The sequence below is a fragment of the Lynx canadensis genome, chromosome E2 (genome assembly GCF_007474595.2).
Source record: "Lynx canadensis isolate LIC74 chromosome E2, mLynCan4.pri.v2, whole genome shotgun sequence".
In the NCBI taxonomy this organism is placed as follows: domain Eukaryota; kingdom Metazoa; phylum Chordata; class Mammalia; order Carnivora; family Felidae; genus Lynx; species Lynx canadensis.
In genome coordinates this window covers 28,806,176-28,829,022 of record NC_044317.1, presented here as the reverse complement: position 1 = coordinate 28,829,022, position 22,847 = coordinate 28,806,176, and the positions used below count along the sequence as shown (strand labels likewise).

The window sequence follows — 22,847 nt, the reverse complement described above, 5'->3', positions numbered from 1 at the left end:
CCAGTGGGCAGGGGCAGATGAGTCTCGGGGAGGAGGAAACATGAGTGGTCACCGCATGGTTCCAATATCCTACCCTGGGCAGAGTCTGTGTTGACAAACATGAATGATCTGGGCTTCGTTTATTGTAAGAAGTGGAGTGTTTCTCTAAAGAAATGGCCGTGTGAAGCCAGCTGTTTAACTGGCAGAGACTTGGGGGTGGGGGTGGCGGGTGGCCCTATGCCCGACACCCAGCGTGCACAGCATTGCTTTGGACAAGACTGATCTGTTCCGTTCTCCATGGTGCGAAGGACAAAAAGAAGGTGGAAAGTGAAGGCTGCGGGGGAGGGATTTGGGGAAGGCGAAAAAGCAGTGCCGGCCAGAGGGAGAGGTCGGCTGCCAGGTTCAGCAGAGCCTCAGCTGGCCGTGGGCACCTCTGAAAGGGGGACGGCCACAGGGGGAGTAACCGGCCTCACTCGGGATAGGGACGTGAAGGGTCGGGGGGACTGCCTCCAAGTCCTCCTGTGCTGGTGAGCCTCCAGCAGGCATTCGGCGCTGTGCTCCGTGCAGGACACGGCCACCGTCCCCTGCACGGGCACTTGTCAACTTGGCGATTTCCAGTTTACAAAGTTGCACTGTGCGCGCTCTGCGGTGTGACGGTGGGATGTGATTCCCGTTTACAGAGCGCCCGCTAAGCGCCAGGTACTTACTTCTCCATCGTCTCCAATTATCACAGCAAACCAGAGATGCACTGGCCAATTCTCCGGCTCTCCAGACCCCAGCAGGGTGTCTTACAATTCAGTCCTGACACTGGCGACCGGGAGTTGGCAGACCCCTCAGGTTAAGGACTCAGGCCCGCAAGACTGCCCCCACTTCAGAGGCCACCCACGGGTCTCAAGCTGTCACCTGTGCTTCTGACCACCTGGCTATAACTCAGGGGTTTCCGTGATCCTCTCTTCAGGTCAGTAATGTGCCACAGCAGCTCATAGAACTCAGGGAAGCACTAACTTACATTTTCCAGTTTGTTATAAAGGGTATGGTAAAGGATACCAATGAGGAGGTGTGTGGGGCAAGTCCTGGGCGAGTCTTGAGTGCGGGAGCTTCTGTCCTCATGGAGTTGGGCTGTGCCACCCTCCTGGCACAGGATGATGTTCACCAGCCTGGAGGTTTTCCAGGTTCCGTAGTTCAGAGATTTTTATGGAAGCTTCATCACGCGGGCGTAATCGATATTAGCTTTATTTGTCTCCAGCCCTTCTTTCTTTCCTGGAGGTTGGAACCTGGGGCTGAAAGTTCCAAGCTTCTAATCAGGGCTTGGCTCTTCTGGTGACCAGCCCCCATCCAGGAGCTCACCGGGAATTGTCTCATTAGAATGAAAGATACTCGTATCACCCAGAAAATTCCAAGGGACTTAGGAGCCCTGTGTAAGACGTTCCTATCACCCCCACTCAGAAAATTACAAGGGTTTGGGGCACCTGGGTTGCTCAGTCGGTTGGGCATCTGACTCGTGATTTGAGCTCGGGTCATGGTCTCACACTTGGTGAGATGGAGCCCAGTGTGGGGCTGTGCGCTGACAGAGGCGTGGAGCCTGCGTGGGATTTTCTCTTCTGCTCCTCCCCTGCTCGTGTGTTCGTGTTCTCTCTCCCTCTCTGTCTCTGTCTCTGTCTCTGTCTCTCTCTCTCTCAGAATAAATGAATACACATTAAAAGAGAAGAAGAAGACAATTACAAGGGGTTTTTAAGAGCTCTGTCTCAGAAACCCAGAGCAGAGACCAAATATAGTAAAACCTTGGATGGCGAGTAACTTGTTTTTCGAGTGTTTCCTCAAGACGAGGCACACATTTCTAAAAAATTTTAACTTGATAAAGGAATGATGTCTTGCAATACGAGTAGTACGTGACGTTGAATGTCACATGATCACAACGGAGCCAATGATTCGGAGCCAATGGTTCTTCTCTCTCTCTCTCTCTCTCTCTCTCTCTCTCTCACTGCGGGATTATAGGTAATCGTCTCCTAGGCTCAGGTGCTCCGTCTCAGGCCGCGGTGTTTGGCAGAAATCAGTGATTTTTCAGAACGTTGGAAGGTGCCCATGACTGGCAGTAGTGTATTTTTGTCCCTTCAAAGCACCGATGGACAGTCCTTTGCTTTTCTATACAAGAGTAAGCTTAGGAATGCTTGGCTTCCTTCTAGGTCATTGGGTAAGCTCCTTGTTAAAGTTGTGTGAAAAGAAAAAGATTCCATTGAGCCGATAGATAGCAGTGATTCTGTTAGGGATAGTGAAAGTCGTCCTACACAGTAACCCTCCTCTCTCTCGTCTCCCTTACACCAGCCACGAAGGTTTTCCAAGGTAAGCGCAGGTTAATTTGTTTATTTTTCTTTATGTTTTGAATTTTCTTTCTTATTTTGTGTCCTATTACCATATTGTAATCATTTTTATATGAATATTTTGGGGCTGTGGAATGAATCATCTGAGTTTCCCTTATTTCTTATGGGGAAATTCGCGTTGATATACAAGTGCTTTGGATTTGGACACATGTTTCTGGAATGAATTGTGCTTGCAAACCAAGGTTTTACTGTATCCGTATTCCATACTGTGTCACAGGGGGTCTTCCCCGGGGCCCTGTGCTTTAGACAGCCCTGCTCCGCCCTCTTTCCCTTCTCACCGAGGCCTGCCCACCGAGAACACTGCCCCCCCTCCCCCCACCCCCGCCACCACTCCAGATACCGGTTCCCAGTCATTCCCTGTGCAAACGTCCCAACCTCCTTCTGGGTCTGAACGGGCCTCTCGCTTCATTCCTTCTGTAATGTGCACAGGCCGCAGGCCCCAGGGCAGGCCAGAGGCCTGTGGTCTGCAGGGGTGTGGACAGAGCTTAGACATGTATATGCAAGAGTCCATACATACATGCAAAAGGCCTTGCGTGTCTCTGGACAGAGCTGAGGTGGCCCCCCCCCCTTCGCCGCCCCATTGTGGCACAGGGCTCTCAGAGGCGAGGGCTCCAAAACGGAACCTTGTGATAGAACCGTTATGAACGTGCCCTTGTCGAGGCACGAAGATAGAGCATGTTTGATTTAAAAGGTGCAGCCTGATTGGTCATGTGGAAAACCGTGGCCATGTGCGGTGTCCAATGCCAGGGCCACCCTTGCCCCCCGGCCCCACCCGCGTGCCTGCCGCGAGCAACACCGGCTCTCATGCAGATGTCACCCTCTCTTGCGCCCTTATGTCTCCTATGCCTTCAGGGTGTTCAGGGCGAGGGCACAAATCTGGCTACTCTCGGCATTGACCGAGGTTTTCTTGGAACTCTGGCGAAAGCCGCAGCCGCTGCCCATCCACAGCTGGGCCACAGGCACCGAGGGAACAGTCCCACGAGTCTTCACTTCTTGATATATCAGGCTGTGGCCAGAACGCACAGTTGGAGGAATCTGGCCCTCAGCGGACTGGGAAGTGGGTTCCCTGAGGGACCCAGCTCTCCTTCCTGCAGCCCCTCCCTGGTCACACTCTCTCCAGCTCACCCCGGATTCCCAGTGGGCCTCCTCCCTTCTGCCTCCTGCTGAGGGCCCTGCAGACATTCCCTCCCCTTTCCTGAGCTCCTCTCATTTGCCCTCCTCATCTGCCCCAGCGCATCCCACTCGGAACTTGGTGCCCCTGGGCTTCACTTCCTGAGGGCTTGGCATTTGTACAGAAGATTCCAGAACCCCTCTCTGACCAGTGCGGTGCCTCTTTAATGGTGAGGTGGCAGGCAGTGTGCCCTGGGCTAGCGGTGATGGGACGGACGCTTTCCTTACTAAATTCATCCGAAGGCCATTTGTCAGAGTCTCTTTTACGGCCCACAGGTCTTTCCTCGGGTGTTCGTGTGTGCCACTGTGCAGAAGGGTCACGAGTGTGCACGGGTGTGCATCTGTGCGCATGCATTTGTGCGAAGACTGCCAGGAGCTGAGAGCCTCAGGAGATATGCCCTGTGGGTGCTTCTCCGGGTCTGTACACCAGGACCTGCGTAACCAGGGCATTCCAGAATCAAGACAGGATTGTGGGCTGTGGCGTCTGAGGTTCTCAGCTCTCAGACCCTGTGCAAGGCCGGTGGCAGCTGGTACTGTCACGCGTGAAGATGTAGCAGGGCCTTGGGGATGTGGTGGTTATGGGCCTTGCAGGGCAGTAGCTTCTGGAAAGTTTGCAGTCCAGCCTCAGTTTCCCAGGAGCTGCTGCACGGCTCTTTCTAAGCGAGGCCTCCTCGGCTGACCTCAGGCATCCCTGAAACCCCTTTCTGGTTCTCCAGCCCTGCCCCAGCTTCCTCCAGATCTTTCTGCAAGGGGGCTTGGACCAGCCAGCTGGTCAGTGTCTTCTTTCGGAATAAGGCACTGGCCCCTGGGCAGCTTTCTGGTTTTTATTCACACTCAGCTGCTCCATCATTCTGGAGTGTTCTTGGGCTGTTTCCTCCTGAAGCAGTGGCTGGGCTCACATCACAGGCGCTCACAGAGAAGAGCCTCGGGCTTGTGCAGACCTGTCATCCTGCCTCCTAATCTCCTCTGCTGGTACTCCCAGCCGAGCACAAGAGGAGACGAATGTCCAACTGGGCAATTTACCTACCTGTTGTAAACCTGTTGTAAACCTCCGGCTACCCGGAGGTTTGGAGTGGGGGACATTGGCCCGAGTGAGACACCTGGTTCGTTGGCTGACGCTGCTCTTTCCCTTCGCTGTGGAAAAGAACGCCAGTGCCAACATCTGAGCCGTGAGCCCCGCTCTTTCCTTCCCTGCCGTCCCCCGGGCCACCGACCTCAGTCTTCAGACCTATTCAACAGTCAGATGCGTCTGTTTCCCCTACTCTCTGGCTCCCGTCTCCCGAGGGCAGGAGCAAGGCGGTGGGAGACAGAGTGGGGCTCAAAGGGAAGTCCAGATTATTCTAGTCTGGACAAGCAACTTAACCTTTCTTAGCCTCAGTTTCCTCATCTGTTGAGTGGAAATAGCGGTAATTATGTCTCAGGGATGATTTCAAATGAAGAATTACATAAAAGCTCAGTGTGTGGCTCGTCATACAACAGATGTTCACCAATGTCACCGTCACCACCACCAACTACCTCTGTCACATTACCAGCGTCAGTTCCATCACCACCACCATTACTGCCAGCACCGTGGACAGACGAGAGCTCAGGTACCAGGTCGGCCCTCTCTGCGTGTGGGAGACGGAGAAGGACAAGGTGGAGTCTGAAAGCAAGAAATGAGGAAGGGACGAGAGAGGGTCCCACGTGGGCATTCAAAGAAGTCCAGCAGGGAGCAGGGGATGGGGTATTGGACCAGTATATATGACCAACTGACGAGATGGCTAAGCTGGCCCCAGATCCCCAGTTCCAGGACAACCTCCCCTCTGAGACCCTGTTCAGCCTCATGTCCCTCACTGAAGCTGGAATATTCTGGCATCTACAAATTATGTTGGGAATGGCTCTGGAGCTCTGGAGGCAGGCAGACCTAGGGCCAAACCCCAGATCCATCACTTACTGGCTGGGTGACCTTGGTCAAGTCACTGGATTTCTCCAAGCCTCAGTTTCCCCCTCCGAGAAATGGGCATAGCAGTTGCTACCTCAGACTTAGGGTCGATGGGATCACGGATGTCCAGGGCCCAGTGCCTACATGATACGTAGGAGGGACTCACTTCCTGCTAGTGTCTTTCCTGTGCCCACAGTGCTGGTCCTTCTCTTGCTTCGGAAGGGACTGGATCCCAGAGCACTGGGGCCGACACTTCACGCTTTGTCCTTAAGATCCCTGGGCTTCCCGAGGAGCAGCCCTGGGAAGAAAGTGGGGGCTCAGTCTGAGTAAGTGAGACTGGGTGAGTTTGAACCTGGGGTGCCGCGTGACTTTGGCATAAGTCTCCGCTAGCTTGGAGCCTCAGTTTCCACGTCTGGAAAATGGAGATAGCAATCATCGCTGCATCTTAGGGTCACTGTGAAGGTCGAATGAGACCTTGCATGGAAAGCACCTGGAACACAGCACAGGATGTTATATTCCTCCTGCTACTGTCATTAAATATTTCCCGGCTTCTGCACTTTCCTGGTGTGGGCGGGCCAGAGAGTGTTTGGTTTCCAAGGTTACTGCATCTCCGCCAAAGGCCAGAGGCGGGGACGAGTGTGGATCTGGCCTGGCCACCTCCAGCCGCGTCAGGAAAAGGAGCTGGCATTTTGCTTCGGTCACGCTGGCAGCCTGGGCTGACATGGCACGTATCCCAGTGAGTCACCTAACGGCGTCAGAGCCCGGTAAGCTCGCCCCAGGCTGCCGGACACGCTGAGCATCATCTCTGAGACTCACACACGTCTCATCCCAGCAGGAATTCTCTTGGGGATGAGTTGCTGCCCATGGCCAGGGGCTCTCACTGGTTTCTGCGATGCTCTGGGTGGGTTTCTTCCCTGGTCAGACGCTCGCTCTAGGGATTATTTGCCTTCAGTCGCCTGTAGCAGGGGGAGCCTGATGCGTTCGAAGACCTGAATGTGAATCCTGCTTCTGTCCCTTACCAGTAGCAAGAACAGGCCTGATTCAACTCCCTTCTCTGCCCTCAGTTTCCCCTGGAGGTGGGGGACATAATGACCCTGTCTGATCATGTCTCTGAGCAGCTGTGAAACTAATAATCCAGTGAGATTGTGTTTGGGAAAGCCCCATGTGACCTGAAAATGAGGCAAATATAAGCAAAGTTAGAAACTCAGTCGTGTGCGGCTTTGGGCACTGTCTCTCCCTCACTGATGTCAATTTTCTGACCTTTAAAAGGAGGGTTTGGGGCAACTGGCATTCCCCAGAGTGGTGATCCATGAAAGAAAAGGTTCTGCATTTAAATGAATTTGGTAAAGACTATACCTCTAAGCGTCTTCATGGTGCTTCATAGTGTGTGCCTATGTGTATCCAAGGCCAGAAGAATCCTGCCAGGAACAAGCTCGTTCAGCTTTGATTAACCCAGATTTTACTGATTTGACCATACAACCTCATTATCCTAGTGATGGTTTTTCCTGGTCCCACAACAATTACTGTTACTGTTACTGTTACGATTATTTGTCTTGAGTGCTCTGTGTTAAATCTATTTCCCTACCACAAAACACCCCTTGGGAAGTGGCCGGGGAGCAGATAAATGAGGACACTTAGGCTCTGGTAGACTTTGATCCAAGCAGGTGCAGGGGGCAGACGCAAGGCTGGCCAGGGGTCCAGGGAGTCACGCTCTGCCTCTGTGTCCTCCAGGTGCCTTTCTGATCCCGTACACCCTGTTCCTTATCATTGCTGGGATGCCCCTGTTCTACATGGAGTTGGCTCTGGGCCAGTACAACCGAGAAGGGGCAGCCACAGTGTGGAAGATCTGCCCATTTTTCAAAGGTAAAGGATGGGTGCAGGGGAGTCAAGCAGTGTCCAAAAGATTTCCTTGGTGCCCCTGGAGAAACTGCTCCAAAGGTGGGATCCGAGGGGTAGACCAGCTCTCTTGTGGGATTCGTAGATATTGGCAAGGTCAAAAGCATCCACCATTGCAGGCTACACGGAGAGCCCTTGGTGTGTCAAGGCCAGCTTAGCCTGGAAAGTCTGGGAGCCTGGGTACCAGTCGAGCCTCCGCTGCTGACTGACCAGAGGGTGTCTGTTTCCTGTATGGGAAATATTTACAGAAGTGCTAGAAGTACTCAACACATATGCCTCTACTCTCCCCTCTTGCTCCCATGGCAGACATGATAAATAGATCGTAGACCTTTCTGGGCTCAGCTAGGAAATTGTGTCACAGTCCTGAATACAGCAGCCACGACTAATCGATCACATCTGGGACAGGTGATGAAGCCTGCTTGCATTTGGGACTTGGAGCACGTCTGGGAAAAATAGCCATAGCAGCCGCCATTTCTTGGCCGCCATATGTCTACGAGAAGGGTATGGAATCAGAATTTGTGTCTCCCAAGCACTGCTTAGTGAACTGGGCCCAGGTGGCACTGAGGGCCCATATGATTCTTATGAGCCTCTTCTCAGCTGGCACCTGTCTCCCGACTGCCTTCTATGTACTCAGTCGTGTAGTAGACACAGGCTGGTAAGAGGCTTATTAGACGTGTGTATTAGTTAGGATTTTTTAGTTTAACTTCCAGAAATCCTGCGCAGAGTGGCTTTAATGTAAAAAGAATTTTTGGCTTATGATATGGTTCAGTCCAAGAGTTTCTGCTAGCTTCGGGTACAGCTTGATCCAGGTCCTTGAACAGTATTACCTGGAATCTCTCTCCACCTCTCTCCGTCTGAAGTCGGTGTTAGCATCCGTCTCAGGCATATTCTTCTCAGGTGTTAGCAAAACCGGCCATTAACGGCAAGATTAAATCCTACCAAGTTTACCAGTGACAGAGTAAATCGAAAACACCTTTTTATCATCAGTAAAGATCCCAGAGAAGACTCTCATTGGTTTAACTTGAGTCGTATGTTTACCTAGCAACCAATCCCTCTGGCTGTGGGGAAGCAGAACTCTGGTTGGCCAGGCCTGAGTCGTGTGTCTACAGCCAGATCAAGGAAGTGAGGGATTAGCCTCACTCAAACCTCACATGCTAAGAACACTTAAGGCTACTCCCTGAATCAGTATTGCACAGGCCAAAAAAAAAAAAAAAAAAAAAAAAAATGTCTACTGTAGGCAAAAGCCCCAGAACTGGCTAGCCCAAGAAGAGCTTCCAGCGTATTCAGGAAGATGAGATTGGCCCACGCATGGAGCAGATGGTTGAAAGGAGGGCCCAGAGAACACCCAGGACTGAAGTGCTAATCAGGGACTGCTTGTTTGGGGTTTCCCAGAAGCACGTCCTGAGACAAGGATTTGTGGAGGGAGTTATTTGGGGAGTCGACTCTAGGAAAGACTGTGAGGGACAGAGGGAGGGTGTCAGCCAATCAAAGGTGTGTCAATCAAGCCTGTTCCACCGTGGAGCAGGGGCCCATCCCACTGGGAGAGGCTGTTAGCATGCCTGACGCTTACTCGGCCCAGGGGGTGAGGGGTCTGGGATACTCACACTCTGGTGCCTCCATACGCTCCGGTACATACGCTCTGGCTGCTCCCTGGGGACGTTAGGGTCCTGACCCTTGTGGCCCGCCTGAGGAGTGGGCAAGAGAGGCAAGAGAGAGCACTCAGGCGAAGGGGTCGTGGGCTCCCAGGGCATGGAGGTGAGGCTCTGACAACCTGCTGCAGAGAAGGAGGGGCATAGGGGTTGGGTCGTGCCACGGTTGGAGCTGGCTCCCCGAGAGAGGTGGCTCTGGGGCTGGGCCCGGGGAAGCCCACGCCTGATCCCTCTCTGCCCCCGCCCAGGAGTTGGCTACGCCGTGATCCTCATCGCCATCTACGTTGGCTTCTACTACAACGTCATCATCGCCTGGTCTCTCTACTACCTCTTCTCCTCCTTCACCCTCAAGCTGCCTTGGACCGACTGCGGCCATGCCTGGAACAGCCCCAACTGCACCGACCCCAAGCTCCTCAACAGCTCTGTGCTGGGCAACCACACCAAGTACTCCAAGTACAAGTTCACGCCGGCAGCAGAGTTTTACGAGTAAGTCATCGACCCCTTGTCCTATTCACTCGAGCGCACCGAGACCTGGGCGGGGCAGGACCTGGGCCGACCACTAAGGAAAACCACCCCGGTCGGCATTTGTAGGGGGCACTGAGAAGCCACCACAGGCCTGACCCTGGGCTGGGAGCTGAGGATACAGCCCTGGCCAGGGCAGTGGAGGACCCTGTGTTCCGGCCCGGGAGAGTGGGGGTGTGGGGAAATACCCTAGTAAACATGTAAGGAAGCAAGAACGTTTCTCTAGAGAGTCGATGTGCCCTTCAGGAAATAAAACACATTTTAGGGAGTGTAGGTGCTCTTAAAGAACGAAAACCAGGTATATGGGGGGAAAGGACCATTAGCTCGGGTGGCCAGGGAGGGCTTGTCTGAGGAGGTGACATGAACACTGATGAAGCCAGCCAAGGGAACATCTAGGGGCTCAGCCAGCAGCTGATGGAACTGGAGCTTGAACCCAAATGGAACTGGTCCTGAAGCTGCCACGTGGCCCACCTGCACTGCTGTCCCTCTGGGGCTTCCAGGTTGAAGGTTGTCGGTGAAATTCAGAAAGCGAGAAGCAGGCCAGCTATGTGTGGCTCAGGGGAAGTATGTGGACCATGTGTGCCTGAGAGGCACTGACTGGTAGTAGAAGACAGAATATCTTTTTTAAAAAGACACGTTTTATGTTGAAATCATTGTAGATACAGAAAAGTTGGGTAAGTAACATGTAGAGCTCTTGTACACCCTGCATTCAGTTTCGTCTGTCGACACCTTATATAACCCTAGTGCAATGATTAAAATCTGAAAATTAGCATTCGTATACTGCTAACTAACCTGCTAAAGGCCTTTTTTCGAATTCATCAGTTTTCCCACTAACATCCTTTTCTGGTCCAGGATCCAGCCCAGAGTGCCACGTGGCATTTAGCTGTCCCTTCCCCTTAGTCCCCAGTCTGTGAGAGTTCTCTGGTCTTTCCTTGAGTGTCATGACCTTGACACTTTTGAAGAGTACTGGTCAGTTACTCTGTGAATTAGGCCTCAGTGTGGGTTGGTTTGCTATTTTCTCCCAATTAAACTGAGGCTAGGCATTTTTGATAAGAATACCATAGAGATGATGCTGTGTCCTTCTCAGTGCATCGTATCAGGAGGGACACGATGCCTCTTATTACTGGGGATGGTAACCTTGATCGTTTGGCTAAGACGGTACCTGCCAGCTTCCTTCTGTGTGGAGAGACCATTATTCCCTTTGTAATTAACAAGTGTCTTCTGGGGGAACCTCTCGAGGTTATGTAAATATCTTGTTTCTCATCATCCTTACCCCAAATCCTCAGCATCCTTCAATGATTCTTGCCAGCAAAGATTATTATCATAGCGTTTGCTAATTGTGATTTTCTGTTCCCATCATTCCCTCTAGATTAATTGATTGGGATTCTTTTGTAAGGAAGAGTTGTCCCTTTCCCCCATTTATGCCTTCATTCTATCATTTACTGATGCATTTTTTTATTGAGATATAATTGGCGTATAAGTTCATAATAGTTTCACGTGTACAATGATTTGACACATGTATATATTGCAAAATGATTCCTACAATAAATTTAGTTAGCATTCATCACTACCCACAGTTACAAATTTTTTTTCCTTGTGATGAGAACTTTCAAGATCTGCCCTCTTAGCAACTTTCAAATATACAGTAGTATTGTTAACTGGACTCACCACGCTGTACATTACATCCCCATGATTTCTTTATTTTATAGCTTCTGGAAGTTTGTACCTTTTTACCACCTTCACCCAGTTTGACCATTCCCACCCCCTGCCTCTGGCAACTACCAGTTCGTTTTCTTTATCTTTGTAAAAAATGTTTTAGTTTCCACGTATAAGTGGGATCCTATGGTATTTGTCTTTCTCTGTCTGACTTATTTCGCTTTGCATAACGCCCTCCAGGGCTGTCCATGTCATCACAAATGGAAGGATATCCATTTTTTTCACATGGATATTTTATGTATATAGATAAAGTTTATATTTTATATACACTTACATAAATTTTATATAAGTATAAAATATTGTATATTACATATATATTTTGTATTGTGTGTATATATATATGCCCAATACATATATACATATCTACACAATACATATATACAATACACCATAGTTTGTATGTGTGTGTGTGTGTATACATATGTGTATATCACACTTTGTCTCTCCGTACACACACACACACACACACACACACACCATCATTTTTATACATTCATACATCCATGGATATCTTGTTTCCGTGTCTTGGCTATTATAAATAATGCTGTGAACACAGGGGTGCAGACATCTTTTTGAGTTCGTGTTTCCACTTCCTCCAGATAAATACCCAGCCGTGAAATTGCTGGATCAGCTAGCAGTTCTATTCGTAACTCTCTGAGGAGCCTCCATACTCTTTCCCACAGCGGCTGCACCCGTTTGCATTCCCGCCAACGGTGCACGAGGGTTCCTTTTCTCCACATCCTCACCAGCTCTTGTTACCTCTTGTTTTTTTTGATGGTGGTCATTCTAACAGGTGTCAGGTTCTGATATCTCATGGTGGCTTTGATTTGCATCTCCTCCGTCATTCATTGACATCTGTACGGGCTCGCGGAGAGTGGTTTTATTCTGTGGTTTTCGTCCAGAACCGTCAATATTTATTTGTGGTTCCCCTGTCATCCTCAACTCCATCCTTTTATGTCTTGAGGTCAACTTGGTTTTGGTCACCTAATGTGAAAATGTTTGCACGTCGGGCTCTTCAGAATGCAGCTTGTGTTGTCTTTTTTCCTCGGGCGGGGACAAGCCCCGTTTTAGCAATCGAGACACAAGTGTTCACAGACAAGCAGGAAGTCCTGTTACAAGCTGTGGGGTGGGACAGGGAAATCTCACCGGGACCTCACTCGTGAGGCGTACGGGGTCTGGAGTAGGCTGTGACAAGCTGCTCTGTAAAAACCAGATAGCAAATATTTGAGGCCTTGAGGACCATATATGTCTCTCGCATATTCTGCTTTGTTTCATTTTATCCTTTCCAAAGAGAAAGACCATTCTTAGCTCACAGGCTGGACTTGGCTTGGGGGCCACGGCTCGCCGACTCCTGGTCTAGAGCAGTGCTGCCCTGCGGTGATAGGAATGTTCTCTATCTGTGCAGCTCAAGAGGGGGCCACATGTGGCCAGTGGAGCCATTGAAACACGGCCAGTGTGACTGAAGAGTTAAATTTTTAAATTTTATTTAATCTTCATCAATTTACCTTTAAAGAGCCACATGTGGCCCGTGGCTACCACGTTGGATAGTTCTGGTCCAGAGGATGAGAAAAGACAGATTCATAAAAGACAAAACGCGAGGACCAGCTTCCTTCAGTGCTATGGATTCTCTACACCAAGGCCCTGGGGATGAGTCCTGATTGTCTGGAGACTGGGCTTATCCTAGGCCAGTTTCCATCCCTTCCATCTCAGGGAAGTAGGGCCAAAGAGATACAGTTTGGTTAAAAGTGGCCTCTGGAGAGCCTTGTGCCTCCTGGGGCTTGGGAAATTAAGCGCTCAGGGCCTAGGAGCTGCCCTCAACGAGCCAGTGCCGAGAACTTGCCGGTCCCTGACCTGCATGTCCCCTCCACCATCTGTGTTTCCTGTGGGTTTCCAGCAGGCATGTGCAAAATGACATAGGTGTGGGACTTGGAGGGGAGAGGGTCCAAAGTTGTCATCAAATGCAGATTGAAGCACATCTGAAACCCCTCGAGGACTGAGGCGTTGCCGTTGCTTAAAGCAAACATCCGTTTACGTTAACAGTGTTATCCCTGTCTCCCTCCCCATCACGCACGTGTGTCCAGCTTTCTGCTGACTTCTTTGCATGTGTTATTTCAATTTAAGCCTCACCCCAACCCCACGAGGTTTCTGTAACTACCCCCCGCCTCCCCAAGTGCACGCACGAGGAGGCTGTGAATATAAGCACTGCCCCAGGGCCCCAGGGCCCCACGGCCAGTACTGCACAGAGCCAAGATTTGGGCCCAGGCAGCTTGTGCTATAGGCCGTGAGTGAACACCTGCCTCTGCTTTGCCCCTGGGACCCTCCCTCTCCCCACCCCAGCCCCTGCCTCGCCAGGCAGTGACATCCAGAGCCTGCAGTCCTAACCTCTGGGTCGTATTGGATTCGAGCCATTATAAATGGCCATGACTACTCAGAAACATTGCCACAGTCACAGCTAACCTTTGTCCGGCCTAGATTATGTCCCAGTCACTATGCACAGTGCCTTTTCACCCTGACCACCGTGGCCAGTCTAGAACTATCATCGTGTCACGAACGAGGAAACAGGCGCAAGCAGGAAACGACTTGTCCAGGGCCATGTAGTTTAGAAGTGACATTTGGGGGGCGCCTGGGTGGCGCAGTCGGTTAAGCGTCCGACTTCAGCCAGGTCACGATCTCGCGGTCTGGGAGTTTGAGCCCCGCGTCAGGCTCTGGGCTGATGGCTCGGAGCCTGGAGCCTGTTTCCGATTCTGTGTCTGCCTCTCTCTCTGCCCCTCCCCCGTTCATGCTCTGTCTCTCTCTGTCCCAAAAATAAATAAACGTTGAAAAAAAAAAAAATTTAAAAAAAAAAGAAGTGACATTTGGAATGGGTTTGAACCCAGGAAGTCTGGGTGGAAAAGCCAGGCTCCCAGCCCAGCGATTCAGAACCACCCAGAAACATACGGATGCCTGGACCCTGCACCCAGAGACGCCGATTTCATCGGTCTGGGTGCAGCCAGAACATGGGGGGTTTTATTGACAGTTCCTCTGGTGATTCTACTATGACAACCACTGTCTTGACCACTGTGCTCTTCGGTCTCAGACAGGGCAAGATTTTTCCCGCTTCAGGCTGACATCCCAACAGTGTCCTGTTGTGGGAAATCTAGGGCCGCCTTCACTTTTATTTATTTATTTATTTTTTAAATTTTTTTATGTTTTATTTATTTTTGTGAGAGAGACAGAGCGTGAGCAGGGGAGGGGCAGAGAGAGAGAGAGAGGGAGACACAGAATCCCAAGCAGGCTCCAGGCTCCGAGCCGTCAGCCCAGAGCCCGACGCGGGGCTCAAACTCGTGAACCACGAGATCATGACCTGGGCCAAAATCAGACGCCCAACCGCCTGAGCCACCCAGGCGCCCCTCCTTCACTCTGCTTCTGAGGAGCGGGGCCTCAGAAAACCCCAGAACCTTCAGGGAGCTTGCGGATGGAAGTTTTAGGCCTCCTGACTTTATGAGTGTGGTTTTGGACCAGGAGGCGGCAAAGGAGCCGGGACAGAGGGTGCTGCCGATACGTTTAATTGCTTCCAAGCCCTCCCCTTCATCATCTTGTGCTAGAGGAAAAAACCATGACTTTTCTTTCTGCTCTGGGCAACCCTTGTCCTTGTAAATTAAAACGGAAAACAATAGCGTTGGTCGTCTCTAGTCTAGTCATTATTTGGTTCCTCTTCTGAAGTCCTAACGGCCGGCAGGTCTGCCCGGCAGGAGAGAGAGAGGCCAGTTGGGTTTTGAGACCCGGGTCACTTCAGTTACAGCCCTAAACTCCCTCCCGGCTCAGATGTGAGCAGAATGTGGTGCACAAAGACACCGGTCTTCCGTGCGGGACCTGGGGACTCGGGGCACGCGGCGGGGAGTGGCATCCGGGGCGTATTTCAGCAGCCCCGTGCTCCGCAGGGCTCGCCGCCTCCCCCACCCCCCACAAGCCTCACAGCACCATGAGCTGGGCACCCCGGATCTCTTTCCACCCAAGACCCGTTTAGTTTTCGGAGGCGGCGGGGTTGGAAATGACTCCTCTCTCGCAGATAAGAAGGTGGCGGGTCGGGTTTTCGGCAAGTGGCAGGGCTGGGATCCGAAGCCAGGTCGTCTGGATCAGGGCTCTCACCCCACACCCAGGCTTCTCCGGTCTTCCTCCTCCCGCCCGACAGAGTCTTGGGGCCGTGTGCCGGGGACCCGAGTGCAGGCGTCTCTGCAGGTAGACGGCAGCCCATTTCGCGCACGTCTTTCTCACCCTGAGCTTGCTGTCGTGTGCTTTGCAGTCCGTAAGTCATGAACTGCAAGTGGATTTTTGTTTTTAATTTTTTTTTAATGTTTATTTATTTTGGGGACAGAGAGAGACAGAGCATGAATGGGGGAGGGGCAGAGAGAGAGGGAGACACAGAATCGGAAGCAGGCTCCAGGCTCTGAGCCATCAGCCCGGAGCCCGACGCGGGGCTCCAACTCACGGACCGCGAGATCGTGACCTGGCTGAAGTCGGATGCTCAACCGACTGAGCCACCCAGGCGCCCCAACAAGTGGATTTTTCTTAACGGCGCATGGCCCTGGTATCTAGATGTTTCTGCTTTAAGAGAGTCACCCCCATCTCAGTCTGGGGAGCCAGCAAGTGGGACCCCCGGTGCCAGCCCTGAGGAAGGCTAGGTCGTTTCTTCTCTTCCCTCAGAGCCCGCTGGCCAGTGTCGTTGCCATCTTGTACTCATTTAGGCTGATGGATTGGAAAAACCATCCAAGGGAACAAAACCACTATTCTCCCCAGGCTCTGGGCCTGAAGCCAGACAACCCGCAGCTAAAAGAAACCCTGACGCTCTCTGGAACTTTCCAAAGGGCACCCTTGGTGAACATGCTCCGGAGACAGAAAACTTCTACCCCCTGCCTGTTCCTGGTGGGACAGAGAAGCTTCCTCCTCCCCGGCACCAACCTTCTGTGCTCAAATGTCAAGTAAGAAACTGAGCCCGTTTGGCCCACGGACTTTGGAAAGCCTGGACCAGATACTTCACGATGATTCATTTTCATTAAACTGCTGGAAGAGTCCAACAAACCCAAGTTACTTGTACTAAACCCCTGAGGGTTGGGGCCTGCTGGGGAGAGGCTGGGGTCACATTTCTTTTCCTGGGAATCAGCTCAGGAGTCTGGTCTTTACACTGGCAAACTCTCTAGACAAAGCCTGCGAGCCTGACCATGGATTTCACACGCGCGTGGGGGCATTTCAGCCATCTGGTTGGACATGCACTCACGTCATTTTAGCAACTTTCAGGACAAGTACAGCTGGTCCGGTGCCTTTTTCTCATGCTTTTAATAGTCAAATTGGCCAAAGGGTTATTGACACCATTCAATATTTGGCCCATGAAACAATGAGGAAGGAGAATTAAGAGTCAGGTGGGTTCAGGACCTGATTCTAGTTCTCTGTCAATTTTTGGATGCACCCACCTGCTTTCTTTCCTTTCCCTTCCCTTGAGCTGTTTCTCCTCTCCCCACCCCTACCTCCCCTCCTCCTTCCCTCCCTCTTCCTCCCCTCCCCTTCTCTCCTCCTCCCTGTCTCTCTCTCAGGACATAAGAGAGGAAACTAAGTCAGGACATGATTTTGAGTTGAGACCAGCAAGGGGAGAAGTTTGCCAGGCAGACAAATTGGGCCGGGAAGTGTGTTCTAGGTGGAAAGGAACAGGAAGTCCTAAGGGCCAGAGCAACCAGAGCCTCATATGCTTGAGAAGTGACAGTGGCTCGCTAGGGCCAGAAGCCCAAGGCAGGGTATGCTGAGACAGGGGATACGCTGGGCAGGGGACAGTTATGAAAAGTCTCAGGTTCTGAAACGTTTATGTTTTTATCCTTTAGACCAGGATTTCCTAACCTCCCCACTTTTAGCATTATGGGCTGGGCAATTCTACATTGGGGCAGGGCTGTCCTGTGCATTTGGGATGTTCGGTGACATCTCTGGCCTCTGCCCATGAGATACGGGCAGCGTCTCCTCCACTCCAGATATGAGAGCCCAGACATTGCCAAACAGCCCTGGGGAGGCAGTGGGAGCCACTGTTCCAGGTGATAAGGAGCCCTGGAAAACTTAGGGGCAGGAGACTGACAGATTAGAAGGGCAGATCAGACAGATGGATTTAAGGTGCCGTGGCATGGGGAGATGGGGAGACTTCTATAGCAGCAAGGGAGAGAATGTGGGTCTGGCCTGGGACAGGGCAGCAAGGGTGGGGGGTGGTAGCAGACCAGGAGGCAGGATTAGGACGGGCCAGACACTGAAACCGATTGCATGGTGGGGGGGGGGGGGGTGCTGATGCTAGGCGAGTCCTTTAAAGCCATGACGTCTGGCCTGGGGGCCGCAGGGATAGGGGCCATCTGGGGAGGGGACATATGGGCCTTTGTGGACCACACAGCTCTGCCCATTCGTTCACACTTGCTCACTTGCAGATAGATGCATGTGCCCGCCCACACCCCCTCTGTCCATCTCTCCTTCTGCCACACCTGTGCACCTCCTCTCAGCTCACCTGTCCTCCCGCACTCTGCAGAGAAGGCACCGGCCACCCCTCGGTGAACCCGCCAGCTGACTTCCTCGGACTAACCTAACTCCCCGGTCATTTTGGGGGCACTCCTTAGCTCCTTTGGGGACACTCCTGCTCCTGGAAGGCTGGGACCGGATCATGATCATTAGAGTTATCATTTGTTGAACATTTCCTGAGTTCTAGGCATTGTCTACATTCTGGAATTTAATCCGCATGAGAGCATGTTGCTGAAAAGGAACAAGGCTCAACAGGGGGAAGGTTCGCACCAGGTTTTGTCACCCGCTACCCCGCAGGAGCTCCACGTGGCTTGTCTGCAGCCGTGTCACGGGCCCCCAACCCTCTCCGGCTCACAGAAGATGTGCAGAATGAGTTTGCGGAATCAGTGAGAGGGTTCGGGCCACCCCATCACTGGTGGCAGGGCCAGGGTGGGATCCCAGGTCTGTCTGATCCCAGTTCTGTTCCAGGTTCTTCTATTTGCTTTCACGTTCTTGCAAATAATAGACATCGGTCTTGAAATGGATGAGTAAATGATCAAATGAGTGAATGAAACATGCCTCCACAAATTTAAATGGCGGTGGCCTCCACAAATTTAAACTCCTGCCCAAGGATAAGCTAACCAAGTTTCCAGACTCAGGGTACGGGTTTCCCCACCAGGGTAGCATCTTCCGGTGCCTCTGCTCCCAGTGAGAGTGGCCATCTATCTGCCTCTGATTCTGTGGGCTCCTCTGAGACCCAGGCGTCCAAACTATTCCAAGCCCGCATTTTTTAAGCTGCTCTGGAGCCTTTTCTTCCCCTTAGGCACAGAAAGCCAATTTTATTTTGCCAGGAAAGTAAAGACAGTTTCTGGAAGACTCACGTTTCCTCTAAGGAAAACCTGTAACTCAGGTTTGCTGAGGGGGCCTGTTGTTCAAGGGGTCTCACCTTTGGCTGCCCAGTAGAATCACCTGGAGAATTTAAAAGATGCTGGTGCCCAGCATCTAATTCAGTTGGTTGAGAGGGGGGCCCAGACGTCAATAATTGTCACAAAGCTTCTCTGTGTGATTTTTTTAAGGGTTTATTTATTTATTTTCAGAGAGAGAGAGAGAGAGCAAGAGAAAGAGAGGGAGTTCACGAGTGGGTGAGGGGCAGAGAGAGGAGAGACAGAATTCCAAGTGGAACTGGAACTCACAAACTGTGAGAACACGACCTGAGCCGAAATCAAGGGTCTGGACGCTTAATCGACCGAGCCCCCCAGGGGCCCCTCGCGTGATTCTCATGAGCAGGTTGAGAACCCTGTTTTGTTGATGGGCCTGCAGGTTACATTCTCTGTACCTCGTATTTCTCTTCTGGAGGGAGGGAGTGAGGAGAAAAAGGAGGGAACGGAAGAGGGGTGGGGAGGGGAGGGAGAGAGACAGAGATACAGACAGGCAGAGAGATGGTCGACTACTGCCGGTTTATCCACTGTGGGCGTGTGAACTTTTGCCTTTAGTGTGACCTTCTTTTGCGTGAAGGCACTACTGTGGGGAAGGACGGATGGTGAAGCTGCCTCTGGCCTGTATCGCTGGTGTGCGCGTATCAATCAGCCACTTTCGGAAAGGACCGCTGGCCGAGAGCAAAAGGCCCTGCAGGACGAGACAAAGGGAAGTTAGTTTCCCGCGTGGAAAGTGGCTGGTTGCCCTGGAGGGTGTCAAAGGGTGAGGACTCCCCCAGGTCGGAGGAGGAGCTGCTGAGAGGTGGAGTGAGGGCGCGGGGGAGGCTGACCCTCTGTCCTTCCTGGGTCCTCTTGCTTTAGAAGGTGGATTATTGAATTTAGCCAGTGAGGTGGTGAGCACGTGTCCCTGATCCAACAGTCTGCTCTGAGCTAACCAGGCCTGAGTGCCAGGCCCAGGCTTAGCACTGCAGACCCGGGACCCAGGATGGCTCGTCCACCCTCTCACCCTGGGAGAACCTTGCATGCGGTCAGCCCTAACGCCTCAGGGGCAGACATGGCCTGGGGAATGAGCCAGGAGCCGCAGGAACTGGGAGGGTTGAAAGGCCCGTGCCGGGGGGTGATCACGGAGCCCTCCCAGAAGAGGTGACATTGGAGCTGGGCCTTGAAGGGTGTTGACAGTTTGCAGCCTCTGAGTGTGGAGTGCTGTGGAGGGCAGGCAGGGACGAGTTCTGGGTGCCCTCGAAGCTCCCTCCGCTCCCGATACTTGTCACACTTTATTGGGACTGTGCATTCAATGCTGCCTCGGTTGCTACACTATAAGCCCCCCACACAAGGCACCACGTGCAAGGAGTCCGCACTGTGCTGCTGAGGCCCGGGATGAGGCTGTTTACAGCAGGCACTCACTAAGGAATGAATGATCGGGGTGCAGACGGCTCTGCCTTACCAAGCTGTTCCCTCTTCCTCAGAAACAATTCTGCTTTCTTTGTCTTCCCCGGTCTGCGGTTTCATCGGTTGGTCTTCCTTGACGTTTGGTTAGACCCTAATGACGTTGATTAGCCATGAGCAGCCGGTCATTTTGCGTGCGATTCTGTTTACTGTTTCTTCACCGTAGATTGTGTGAGAGACCCCGCTCTTCTCAAACCTCATCTGTGTTTTATTTGTTTTCCTTACTCTAACCCCGCTATTCTCAAACCTCATTTGTATTTTATTTGTTTTCCTTACTCTAAAATAGGATATGCCGTATTGTAGGGGAGTGCATGTCAGTAAGGGACGGTTCCAGAATGTCACAAACTGAACACAGCCATGTTCCCAAGCACCCAGAAACATAACTGACCGGCGTCCCAGAAACTCCTACTGTGTCCCCTCCCGTTCAGTACCCGCATCCCCACCCTGGCTGCACCCTTCCTGACTTCTAACACCTTAGGTTACTTTGGCCCGTTATAGTTTGTGCGAGCGGAATCAGACAGAAAGTCCTGACTTCCTCAGGTTCGGTGTTCACTTCCTTCTCATAAGATTGTACGTGAGGGGTCCATCCACAGACAGCCGGTGGTTTTGTAATATTCCATTTTATGAACATATCATGATCGATCCATGCTACTATTGATGGATATATGAGTATTCTCCAATTTGAGATTATTGTGATTAATGCTGCTGGGAACATTCTAGAACATGTGTTTTGGTGAACATACGTACACATGTCTACTGAGTAAATACCCAGGAGTGGACTTGCTAGGGCTCGGGATATGCACGCCTTTAGCTTTTAGATGAGAAACGTTTATTGTCATCTCAGTTTCTGGACCAAGGGATTCGTAAGCTCAGCAACATGAAAGTTTTGGACTGGACAATTCTTTGTTGTCGGAGGCCGTCCTGCCCGTGAAAGGACGTGAAGGCTGTCCCGTGCTTTGTAGGATGTCCCTGGCCACTATCCTCCAGATGCCAGTAACACAGCCTCCGGACTTTTCCTGTTATTTCCATCTTCTCTCCAGGACCAGGTGGCACTCAAGAGATTTTTGTCACACTGAAAATTTTTGTTATTGCTTAAAAAAGACAGCCTGGAGTGGGAAGACCTCCCCGATGGTTTCCTGGCCCAGGGCAGGATGGCGTCGAGCAGGCCCAAACGATGCAGGGCAGGGGCCGGGGGTGGGGCGGCCCACGGCCGGCTTCCGTCAACGTGCGCTTGCGGGGGGCCGGCCTGTGGTCAAGGCCTCGGTCACCCTGTGTGACGACACCGTCTTCCCTGGCCCCCTCTCCTCCTCCGGGCAGGCGTGGCGTCCTGCACCTTCACGAGAGCGGCGGGATCCACGACATCGGCCTGCCCCAGTGGCAGCTCTTGCTGTGTCTGATGGTCGTCGTTGTCATCCTGTTTTTTAGCCTCTGGAAAGGAGTGAAGACATCAGGAAAGGTAATACCTTTCTTTCTCTTTCAGTTCGGAGGTTGGCCCGAAAACAACAGTTATTTTCTAGCTATGATTAGCTGGTTGGTGAAAAGAAAAGGCGGACGTAGAAGGACAGAGCCTGGGTTTGCACCCACCCCAGCTCTGCCGCTGGCTAACCGGGAGACCCCAGACAAGTCCCTCCCCTTTCCCAAGCCCAAGGCTCCCCAGCAGTAGGGTGGGAGGTGCATCAGGGCTCCCACATTCAAGCCAAAGCTCCCCGATAGCAGAGACCAGGGAATGGGACACCACAAGGGGCTCAGAAAAGGCCTAAAGCAACCTATTGACGTGTGATTGATAAATCATGAATTCTGGCCCCAAACTTGATGCAAACTTGCATCCTTCTCTGGAACATAGCCATTTCCTTCACTGTAAAAATCGGTGTGTGTAGTCTGGCACAGTGCTGAGTGCCCACAGGGGTCTAGGTTTCCTGGGGAGAGGGGCACAGGGTAAAATGACGTAGGAGGGCCACGGGAGTTGGCGTTTTGTCCTGGGTGACCCTTCCTCCTGTCCCCTGTATTCAGTTCCTCGGGGTGGAGTGTATCCACTTCATGATCCATGTTGATTCTGAGCCCGGGGAGCATCATGAGAACAACAACCCCGTTTGGGCCCCGTGGGGTCCACGTGGAACTTCACTGTACCAAAGAGGCTGTAGTTGAAAAACCCTCTTTCCCACGTTTTGATTGGCAATTGCTGTGTAACAACACACCCCAAGATGCCGTGACGTACAGTAACCATTTTGTTATGTCTCATGACCCCGTGGGTTGACTGAGATCAGTTCGGTGGGTCTGCTGCCCCACGTGATACTGCCTGGCTGCATATCTGGGGGTCCGGCCGAGCTAGAGCGTCCAAGATGGTGCGTGCTCATGGACGGCAGCTGGTACTGGCTGGGAGCCCAGCTGGAGCCGTCAACCAGAGCATCTTGAGCTGTTTCCACGTAGCCTCTCCAAGCGGTCTGGGCTCCTCACAGCATGGCACCGAGTTCCAAGAGCAAGTTCCAAGCAGACAAGCCCCAATGTGCAAGTAGCTCTTCCGGCCTCTGCTTGCATCATGCTTGCCGTTGGCCCGGTAGCCAAGATAAGTGTTGTGGGAAAGCCCAGCGTCGGTAACGGAGGGGACTGACACCGGTGTGGGTTCACTGGGGGTCACGAGGCAGCAATCTACCATAATCAGGCAGGTGGGGATTTGTGAGAAGCTTCGTTAGGCGAGTGATGTGGAAAGTGGCGTGCATCAGGGTATTCCTGAGTCCTT

At 52.2% G+C, this 22,847-nt stretch overlaps 1 protein-coding gene across 1 annotated transcript in view; it reads left to right on the top strand.

Annotated features, from left to right (window-relative positions):
• SLC6A2 (solute carrier family 6 member 2) overlaps nt 1-22,847 on the top strand; it is a 48,026-nt gene that overhangs the window by 5,425 nt on the left and 19,754 nt on the right. Inside the window, exons 2-4 of the mRNA XM_030299564.1 lie at nt 7,180-7,311; nt 9,242-9,479; nt 21,428-21,566. Coding sequence (XP_030155424.1) covers nt 7,180-7,311; nt 9,242-9,479; nt 21,428-21,566 — 509 coding nt within the window. The remainder of the gene's footprint in view (nt 1-7,179; nt 7,312-9,241; nt 9,480-21,427; nt 21,567-22,847) is intronic.